The sequence below is a fragment of the Carassius auratus genome, unplaced genomic scaffold, assembly GCF_003368295.1.
Source record: "Carassius auratus strain Wakin unplaced genomic scaffold, ASM336829v1 scaf_tig00045482, whole genome shotgun sequence".
In the NCBI taxonomy this organism is placed as follows: domain Eukaryota; kingdom Metazoa; phylum Chordata; class Actinopteri; order Cypriniformes; family Cyprinidae; genus Carassius; species Carassius auratus.
This window is the reverse complement of record NW_020526904.1, coordinates 6,484-17,500: the sequence shown is the minus strand read 5'-3', so window position 1 is coordinate 17,500 and position 11,017 is coordinate 6,484. Positions and strand designations below refer to the sequence as shown.

General features: G+C 38.3%; 1 protein-coding gene across 1 annotated transcript; it reads left to right on the top strand.

The window, feature by feature from the left end:
• The first annotated feature begins 2,168 nt into the window (after positions 1 to 2,168).
• On the top strand, positions 2,169 to 10,626 carry LOC113087909 (uncharacterized). The gene is made up of 6 exons (XM_026255662.1): positions 2,169 to 2,206; positions 5,252 to 5,320; positions 5,720 to 7,703; positions 7,803 to 7,898; positions 8,608 to 8,724; positions 9,635 to 10,626. Exons 3-6 carry the CDS (start codon positions 5,720 to 5,722, stop codon positions 9,856 to 9,858), a joined length of 2,421 nt encoding a protein of 806 aa, XP_026111447.1. The 5' UTR covers positions 2,169 to 2,206; positions 5,252 to 5,320; the 3' UTR covers positions 9,859 to 10,626.
• The last annotated feature ends 391 nt before the right edge of the window (positions 10,627 to 11,017 follow it).

Here is an 11,017-nt window from a genome sequence, read left to right as displayed (position 1 = left end):
TTATGTCATATTATTAATATATAATTATAATTATATATTAATCATATAATTAACTGGGCTCGTGAGAGAAATGAAGCAAAATAAAAAAGGTATGTAACGTTAGCTTTAAATGAACAAATGATTAAGGTTAATCTTCGATGTAGTAATGACAGTAGTTAAACTAAACCAGGGTTTGTATGGAGAGGTCGTCCATAAGAGTAGTCCAAATCAGCAGTTCTCAAGGCCTGGGATTATATAGGAACAGATTGTCATTTTGTGAGAGATTAGGGCCTAAATTAATGTAGTGAGTTGAGGCCCTAAACGCTAACATTGTCCTAGATTTATGTAACCTTCAGTTTTGATTTGTCACATTGATAAATGTAACATTGTAATGAACTGTTGCATTACGTAAGTACAATACAGTGTTGCATGACAATAAAGATAAAATCTGCTTAATAAACACCTTAGTTTAATTCTGCATATCTCTCCATAATCGGTGTAATTTTTTTAAATACTTTTTTATACTTATTTTGTATATATATATATATATATATATATATATATATATATATTTCCAGATTGAAATGCCACCACGAATCAGCCCTCTTAAGGATGCCATGCATCATGTTGTCACGAAGTCTGACAAAACTAAATTAGAGGTGAACTACATCAATGCGGTGAAAGGTAAGGTGGTGTCTGGTATGACTGATTTATCACTTAATAATTACGAAATATGGAACCATAACCTTGTGAGTATGGAATAGAAAATCTATGTTAATTAGGAACCAGGTTGCAGAATATTTTAAATAAGCTACTATTAATGTGTTCTGTGTGCACAATTATCACCCTTTATCTCTGCAAGATTTATTAATTAATTTTTTTGGTGAAAATGTTTTTGCTGTATCTGCAGGACGTGGATTATTTGCAAAAGGTTCCTTTTGCAAAGGAGATTTTATTGTGGAGTACAGGGGTGAGTTGATCAATTATGCAGAGCTGGAGAGGAGAAGAAAACTCTACCACCCATCCTGTGCTGTTTTTATGTTCGAGTTTAAGTGGAGAGGGAAAACATGGTGGTAAGAAGTCACATTGCACCAAAGCTATATTCCTTTTGCTAAAATAAGGCCACATTTACACTACAGGTCTTCATGACCAATTCTGATTTTGTGAATGTATCCTTTTTTTGACAACGTGCTTAGATTTTTTTTTTTTAAGAGTGACACTTATCCAGTGTGTGCATTTTAAACGGCATTTGGTGACAATCTAAAAAAAAAAACTGTTACAGTTTCAATTTCAATAGTACATTCATTGTCTTATGAAACTAGTTTGACCAGTTAACAGTTGGCTAAGGGGTAATTAGTCCTGAATTAGGCCTGAAACTGATCTGATAATATCTGAATCCATGCTCTTCATTTTCCTTATTAAACGCTGGTGACTCTTATCTGATCTGTGCCACATGGGATGAAGAAAACTGGAATTGGGTCAATTGAACCATGCAGTGTAAATGCAGCCTAAGACACTGATTTGTGTTGATGCATTATAACACTTGTATTTATCCTTTTCCCTTTTTTTTTCTCTCAAATTTAAGCATTGATGCATCTAGGGAAGATGGATCATTTGGGCGGTTAGTTAACGATGACCACCAACATCCAAATTGTAAGATGAAGAAAATCGATGTGAATGGAAAGGCACACCTGTGTTTATTTGCGCTGAAAGACATTAAAGAAGGAGAAGAAATCACATATGATTATGGGGGAGACGACTGCCCATGGAGAACCCAAGTAAGTTGCAGAAATAACTAATTTTTGGTTTTTGAAGAAATTAGAATTTGAATCTATTAGAAATATGAAAATAATTTGTAACCATTATGACTTGAGGGTCGGTGTTTTTTTATTTTATTTTTTTAAGTACATTGAATAATAGGGTCTTATGTTCTTAGACCAATTTAGGGGTTAAATGTGGGGGTTGTATGCCTGGCCTAATGGGTAAAATGTTACCCCCCCCCCCATGTTTCCATGTTGTGAAATCTTCTCATTATTGGTGTTGTCTCTTGCAGGAGAGCAGCATTGCTGCTAATAGCAGAGCAGCAGGTGACTCTGATGCTTCTCTCCAGTCACAGACTCCAATGGATGATGCTTCTCTCCAGTCACAGACTCCAGTGGATGATGCTTCTCTCCAGTCACAGACTCCAATGGATGATGCTTTTGGTCAAACCAGGTCTCCTCAACAGGTATGGTCACATTTATCAATGGAAAGTTATGTCTACTGTCAGTTTTTTCCATGTTTTTGGTGCATATTTTGATGCCTATCTGCTGTAAACTAGTTCCCTCAACAGTTTATCAACATGTGTCCAGTAGGTTAGAGGTAGTGGAATATTTGGGGCCAGTTTTGTCCTTCACAAGTAACTTTTTCTTGGTTAATTGGTGCTTTAAAATTTTCACTCACGACGTCCCCACAACACACTTTTGGTCGCTCAGTGTTGGGAGTTGAGATGTTGTGTGAGATTAGATGAATCTGGTCCCCATGAGGAACAATAAACGTTGTGTGTGAAAGGTCCCCATGAAGCCCATTTTATTCAAGATGTGTGTGTGTGTGTGAGCGCAGACAGAGGATGTTGGACAGGGATAAATGTTTAAAATGATGCTGATTGTCTCATTGGTCATTCAGTGTCTGCATCAGATTAGCCTCTTGTGTTTCCATGTTGTGAAATCTTCTCATTATTGGTGTTGTCTCTTGCAGGAGAGCAGCATTGCTGCTAATAGCAGAGCAGCAGGTGACTCTGATGCTTCTCTCCAGTCACAGACTCCAGTGGATGATGCTTTTGGTCAAACCAGGTCTCCTCAACAGGTATGGTCACATTTATCAATGGAAAGTTGTGTCTACTGTCAGTTTTTTCCATGTTTTTGGTGCATATTTTGATGCTTATCTGCTGTAAACTAGTTCCCTCAACAGTTTATCAACATGTGTCCAGTAGGTTAGAGGTAGTGGAATATTTGGGGCTAGTTTTGTCCTTCACAAGTAACTTTTTCTTGGTTAATTGGTGCTTTAAAATTTTCACTCACGACGTCCCCACAACACACTTTTGGTCGCTCAGTGTTGGGAGTTGAGATGTTGTGTGAGATTAGATGAATCTGGTCCCCATGAGGAACAATAAACGTTGTGTGTGAAAGGTCCCCATGAGGCCCGTTTTATTCAATATGTGTGTGTGTGTGAGCGCAGACAGAGGATGTTGGACAGGGATAAATGTTTAAAATGATGCTGATTGTCTCATTGGTCATTCAGTGTCTGCATCAGATTAGCCTCTTGTTTTTCCATGTTGCGAAATCTTCTCATTATTGGTGTTGTCTCTTGCAGGAGAGCAGCATTGCTGCTAATAGCAGAGCAGCAGGTGACTCTGATGCTTCTCTCCAGTCACAGACTCCAATGGATGATGCTTCTCTCCAGTCACAGACTCCAATGGATGATGCTTTTGGTCAAACCAGGTCTCCTCAACAGGTATGGTCACATTTATCAATGGAAAGTTATGTCTACTGTCAGTTTTTTCCATGTTTTTGGTGCATATTTTGATGCTTATCTGCTGTAAACTAGTTCCCTCAACAGTTTATCAACATGTGTCCAGTAGGTTAGAGGTAGTGGAATATTTGGGGCTAGTTTTGTCCTTCACAAGTAACTTTTTCTTGGTTAATTGGTGCTTTAAAATTTTCACTCACGACGTCCCCACAACACACTTTTGGTCGCTCAGTGTTGGGAGTTGAGATGTTGTGTGAGATTAGATGAATCTGGTCCCCATGAGGAACAATAAACGTTGTGTGTGAAAGGTCCCCATGAAGCCCGTTTTATTCAATATGTGTGTGTGTGTGAGCGCAGACAGAGGATGTTGGACAGGGATAAATGTTTAAAATGATGCTGATTGTCTCATTGGTCATTCAGTGTCTGCATCAGATTAGCCTCTTGTTTTTCCATGTTGTGAAATCTTCTCATTATTGGTGTTGTCTCTTGCAGGAGAGCAGCATTGCTGCTAATAGCAGAGCAGCAGGTGACTCTGATGCTTCTCTCCAGTCACAGACTCCAATGGATGATGCTTCTCTCCAGTCACAGACTCCAGTGGATGATGCTTCTCTCCAGTCACAGACTCCAGTGGATGATGCTTTTGGTCAAACCAGGTCTCCTCAACAGGTATGGTCACATTTATCAATGGAAAGTTGTGTCTACTGTCAGTTTTTTCCATGTTTTTGGTGCATATTTTGATGCTTATCTGCTGTAAACTAGTTCCCTCAACAGTTTATCAACATGTGTCCAGTAGGTTAGAGGTAGTGGAATATTTGGGGCTAGTTTTGTCCTTCACAAGTAACTTTTTCTTGGTTAATTGGTGCTTTAAAATTTTCACTCACGACGTCCCCACAACACACTTTTGGTCGCTCAGTGTTGGGAGTTGAGATGTTGTGTGAGATTAGATGAATCTGGTCCCCATGAGGAACAATAAACGTTGTGTGTGAAAGGTCCCCATGAGGCCCGTTTTATTCAATATGTGTGTGTGTGTGAGCGCAGACAGAGGATGTTGGACAGGGATAAATGTTTAAAATGATGCTGATTGTCTCATTGGTCATTCAGTGTCTGCATCAGATTAGCCTCTTGTGTTTCCATGTTGTGAAATCTTCTCATTATTGGTGTTGTCTCTTGCAGGAGAGCAGCATTGCTGCTAATAGCAGAGCAGCAGGTGACTCTGATGCTTCTCTCCAGTCACAGACTCCAATGGATGATGCTTTTGGTCAAACCAGGTCTCCTCAACAGGTATGGTCACATTTATCAATGGAAAGTTATGTCTACTGTCAGTTTTTTCCATGTTTTTGGTGCATATTTTGATGCTTATCTGCTGTAAACTAGTTCCCTCAACAGTTTATCAACATGTGTCCAGTAGGTTAGAGGTAGTGGAATATTTGGGGCTAGTTTTGTCCTTCACAAGTAACTTTTTCTTGGTTAATTGGTGCTTTAAAATTTTCACTCACGACGTCCCCACAACACACTTTTGGTCGTTCAGTGTTGGGAGTTGAGATGTTGTGTGAGATTAAATGAATCTGGTCCCCATGAGGAACAATAAACGTTGTGTGTGAAAGGTCCCCATGAGGCCCGTTTTATTCAATATGTGTGTGTGTGTGAGCGCAGACAGAGGATGTTGGACAGGGATATTTTCCACTCTTGATCTCTGGTCAACTTTTTTATTTTCATATTTCAAATGCAATAGAAATGTCAAATATTGTTTATACTTTGTTTACAGATTGCAACCCAGAACCACAGTGAAAATGAGATTTTTGTGCCAAAACTGAGACGGACTAAAAGTGTCATAGTAAGTTTAAGTCACAACAAGAGACGTGGTCTTTTTTTTTTTTTTTTTTTCTCATTCCTAAGATCATTCTCCTCATCAGTAATTTATGTAATATTAATATATTCTCATGTGATATTGACTGCAAAGTATCAGAGAATTATTCAATTTTATTTTACTTTAAGACCAAAATGATCAGTTTTTTTTTTTTTTGTCAGAACAACTGTTCATAACTTTTGCACTGAGAACTTTATTATAACATGGTAAGAAGCAGCAAATCATCACATGTGACTTGCAAAATTGAGAAAAAAAAAAAAACTCAACAGATTAACAGAGACACATTAAATTGGCTACTATTGTCAAAATCAAATGATCAATTAATTGCAGCAGTTCTACCCATTTCTTTCTTTATTTTATTTTTAGATGAAAGATACAAATCTTGAAGATTCTGATAAGCTCTTTGATTCTACACCAGAGAGTTCCGATGATTATGTTCCAGATACCACTTCTGAAAGTGACAGTGATGTTAGCCTTACACTAAACCAGGCAAAACGTCGGCTTCTTGATGAACTGGATATTGATCAGTCTGGCTCAGTGAGTTGCCCTGATTGTGACACCACAACGTCAGACAAAATGCACAATGTTGCGTCTGAAGCATCTGGAACAGGAGAAGAACCCAGTTCAAGTCAGAACACAACAGACGGAATAGTTGTTAGTGCATACCAAAAAAGAGATGGTGCTAGAGTGTACAACAAGAGACATTACTGCTTGTACTGCAGTAAACCCTATGCTAAGATGGCAAGGCATCTAGAAAGTTCACATGAAAATAAGTCTGATGTGGCTAGAGCTCTAAGCTTTCCAAAGGGTTCAAAGGAGAGGAAAAACCAGCTTGATTATATTCGCAACAGAGGAAACTATGCTCACAATGCAGCTGTTATGGAGTCAGGAAAGGGCGAACTAGTGCCATTTAAACGACCACGTAAAGAAGTGCAGGGAGAAGATTTCATGCATTGTGCATACTGTCAAGGACTTTTTACAAGAAAGGTCCTGTGGAGACACATGCGTACTTGTAGACTTCAACCACAATCAGACCCTCCCAAACCAGGAAAAAACCGTGTTCAGTCCATGTGTACCTACACAGGGCCTGTGCCTTCAAACATGACCAAACAACTGTGGGGAGTAATCAGTGCCATGAATCCTGACCCAATCACAGATATAATAAAAAATGACAGAGTAATTACTGATATTGGGCAGCACTTGTTGAACAAAGGTGGGCTATCAGATAAGAATAAACAATGTGTGCGGGAGAAGATGCGAGAACTGGGAAGATTGATTCACAATGCCAGGAAAGTCACCTCCTTAAAAACACTGGAAGATTGTGTAAATCCAAAGAAGTACATGGAGACCGTCAAAGCTGTTAAGTATACATGTGGGTATGACAGTGAAACCGACAAATTCTTGATTCCATCTCTTGCTAACAAGCTTGGGAATTCCCTGGTTAAAGTATGCAAACTCTTGAAAGCTCAGGGCTTAATCTCCAATGACAAACAGCTTGTGAAGAATGCCAGTGAGTTTCAAGAAGTCCATGCGAATAAGTGGAACGAGATGATTTCTGCTACAGCATTGAGGAATATCAGGGAAGCAAAGTGGAATGTGCCCACGCTCATGCCCTTTACTGAAGACGTACAAAAACTGCATACTTTTCTCAGTCAAGTGCAAGATGAGTGGTTCAACCTGCTCTCTGAAAGTCCATCTACTAAAGCCTGGATGGAGCTGGCCAAGGTGTGTCTAGCTCAGATGATTCTCTTTAATCGGCGGAGAGAAGGAGAGGTGGCGAGCATGCCTTTGTCTGTGTTTTTATCAAGAGACACTTCTGATCCACATGAGGATGTGGACTGGGCTCTCTCCGAAGTGGAGAAGAAACTCTGCAGACACTTCACAAGGGTTATCACCAGGGGAAAGCGTGGTCGGCCAGTTCCAGTCCTTCTGACTCCAAAAATGCTGTGTTCCTTAGAACTCCTTGTTAAGCAGAGAGAGGCGTGTGGGGTTTTAAAAGACAATGCCTATATGTTTGCTAGACCAGAAGCCATGACACATTTCCGAGGGTCAGACTGCCTCCGTGGCTTTGCAAAGGCTTGTGGTGCAAAGTGTCCCAAGGCACTGACATCTACCAGGCTGCGTAAGCATGCCGCGACCCTTTCAACAGTGCTGAACATGACCGACACCGAGATGGACCAGCTGGCAAACTTTCTCGGGCACGACATCAGAATCCATCGTGAGTTCTATCGACTCCCTGAGAAGACCCTGCAACTAGCCAAGATCAGCAAAGTTTTAATGGCTCTTGAGCAAGGAAGATTAGCTGAGTTCCATGGCAAGAACTTGGATGAAATTGGGATAGATCCTGATGGTTTGTTAATTTAATAGATTTTTTTTTAACCATCTATTCCTATACCAAGTTTGCAAACCATTATATACCACTGTAAAGCTGTATTTTGTACTTCCACAGAAAAAGTAGTTGACTGTGATGAGGAAGAACAAGTTAATGACTGTGATGAGGAAGACCAGAGCATACAAGAGGGACACTGTTCATCTACTGTTGACGGTTTGTATTACTGTCAAAATACACCATTACATTTTGTAGTTATTGATTGTTATCAGTCAAGTGACTTGTGAAGACCTGATGGGCAAACACATTGTTCCAGCACAGAAGATGATTCAGTACACTAAACAAGTATTTATTTTTTGTCAAAACTACTGTCAAATGCCTCCAAGCTATTCTTCAACATTATCATTTTATTACATATGATTAAGTATGAATATAAATTTATCTATTTTATTATCAACATGTTTTATTGTAAACTTTTGTTTTTGAGGAACTTAATACTATAAAATTAAGGGTTCATAAGAGAAAGTTACATTTATTATGTAAAGATAGCTGATCCACTCTCTTCTGTTGGGTGGGTCGAGGCACAAAACGAATTGTGACATGATTCCTTTTTGACTAAAATAAAACGAAGTACTCTGTTTAAAGAGTTTGAGCTTATTTTTTCTAAAATGTTTCTTGAAAAGACATGATGTAGATTGTAGTTCAGCTATACTTGCAATGATTAAAACAACTGCACACTTTAGCGTTAATTTCACTTACGGTATCTACTGTATAATCATGATTAAAATCATGAGTTGGACAATAGCACCCATCACTTGTGCATTGTCAGAATTTTATAGCACATTTACTACTATTTTTTTATATATATATATATATATTACTTCTCTTTCTGAAAATGTTGAACTTTGATTATTTTCCATCAAAGCTTCAGCCGAGGTGGCACTTCCTGCTACCGAGAGGAATATGTCACACAAGAGAGGCAAACCATCATCAGAAGTGCCGATGTCTTCAGGAGCCAGTGCTATGAGACCACCTTGCAAAGGTGAACTCTTTACATATTTCTCTTTGGTACGTCTGTTGTTTTCTGTAGGATTAAATTCAACTAGAATTGGCTAAACGTTGCAGTAGCAGCCACATGGTAAAAAGAATGCTCATTTTAATCACTAAGCTTATATCTGTTTGTCATTTTATCCCTGAGAAATTCTAAATTCATGCCTCTGTCATTTAAAAGCCACCAGTTACCCTACACTGAAAAAAAACAAGAGGTAAATTTACTTAATTTTTATTTGGCAAGTTTTTGCACAATCATTTTTCAAGTAAATTTAACACATTTGGAAATTAAGTAAATCTACGTAAGTAAAAAAAAAAAAAAAAATGCATTGCATATTGTCTCTAGAGAGGGTCATAGATCCTTCTGAAATTCATAAATGCACCGTATCTGGCAAGAATATCAATCTCTCTCTCTCTCTCTCTCTCTCTCTCTCTCTCTCTCTCTCTCTCTCTCTCTCGACAATTCAAAAAATGACTACAGACATCGTGTTATATCTTATGTATTTAGTCACAAATTTCTGACCTAATTCTAGTTAAAGTACCCCTTTTATGCTTACTCAGGTATGACCTTTTTATGTAGTGTGTAATATAAAAGATCAAATGTAAAAAGGTCAAAGTTCAGGACAAATTAAATTAGTCTCCCAAAAGGAAGAAACGAGTCCTGCGTAATTCCAGACTTCAGGTTTTCATTGGCTGTGTGCGAATGTGTAATTTGACCTACTCTCAAACAGCGGTAGAACCGACAACAGACTGGGACATCTGACCAATCAGAACAGAGTCGAGCTTCGATAAAGGAGGGTTTAGAGAGAGATCGAATCCTTGAATGAATTCAGGATTCAGAACTTCAGATTTGAATTCCAGCATACACTCTTAATCATTTCTTATTTTCTGATCACTTTAAGGTAAAAGTAGCCAGAAGAAAGCTCCCTGGCAGCAGGCAGAGGTGCAGGCGGTGGAAAGGCACCTGAAGTCATTCATCATATCTGGCACTGTACCAGCAAAGAGTGACTGTGAGAAATGCTTGAAAGCTGAACCACAAGCTCTGAGGAACCGCGATTGGAAGACAGTAAAATTTTATGTTTATAATCGCATTACAGCTTTCAAAAAGAAATTGCAGTGCAGATAATACTGTAAAGATGCAACTATCTGGCATGGCAAGTTTTGTTAAAGTTAAAGCCACAGCAGCACTTAAAGAAATAGAATAACTTAAACCGTTAAACCAGTGCAAGGCCACACGCTGAAAGCATTGGTCTAACAAAAGTTGAAATCCATGTTTGTGAAAGGAAGCATGGTGAGAGTTTATATATATATTTTTTTTACATTTAGTATAACAGGACTTTTGAGGTTTTGTTTTGAGGTTTGACTTAGAGTTATGTGAAATTTAACTAAATAAAAGTTGAATTCAGTCATTTTAATCTGAATTATTGTCTTGAAGTTCAAGTAGTAGTAGGTTTATTGTATTGATAAGTATCCAGTGAGTAGTAGCTGATGTGGGGTGGTTGGCTGGGGCTAAACACTACTTTAAAATAATTTAAAGAAAGAATAGTTCGAAGTGGAAAGGTTTAAATGTTTGACTTGTGGGTATGATATGAGTTGGAACATATACAGGCAATCATTCACTATGCTAAATCCTTTGTATTCACATGTGCAAAATGCAACTTCGAGTCGTCCTAACTGAAGATAACTTGCACTGAAGGATTTGTAAAACATGTCAGTGCCATTGTTTTGTCTCAAAATGCAAACCAGTAATGTTTTTTTCTAAGGCATTTTAATAGAAGCTGTTTCTATACCCAGAGGTGGGTAGTAACGAGTTACATTTACTTCGTTACATTTACTTGAGTAATTTTTGGGGGTAACTAATACTTTTCGGAGTATATTTAAAGACTTTATACTCTTGCTTGAGTAAATTTTTTTGGGAAAAATCTTTGCTTTTACTTCGTTACTGTGGGTGAAGCTCCTCTCGTTACTTTATCTTAATGCAATAAATGTTGTAAATGCTTCAGTTTATTCCAAACGCGCCGTCTACTTTTCTCTGGATGGAGATCCTTATTAGATGAACACCGCGTGTGCTGTCTACTGTTTAACAGGTAATAACTTGGGCTACATTCGATTACAGTACCACTGTGACATTAGTTTGTTGTACGTGTATGGCTTATAACAGAGGGGAGTCAAGTTGAATGCAGCTTCCAAAAGACAAAAAATAGCTGATTAAGATTTTATTAATTGTAATACAATCACACCGGCGCGAGTACGTTCAGCAAGTCATATCATCAGCTGCTAAATTC

Bases quoted from the DNA above. Each gene is read 5' to 3' on its own strand.
- LOC113087909 (XM_026255662.1), top strand. From the start codon at position 5,720: ATGAAAGATACAAATCTTGAAGATTCTGATAAGCTCTTTGATTCTACA. The intron at 7,704-7,802 runs GTTTGTTAATTT...GTACTTCCACAG, and splicing joins AATTGGGATAGATCCTGATG to AAAAAGTAGTTGACTGTGAT. The intron at 7,899-8,607 runs GTTTGTATTACT...TTTCCATCAAAG, and splicing joins CTGTTCATCTACTGTTGACG to CTTCAGCCGAGGTGGCACTT.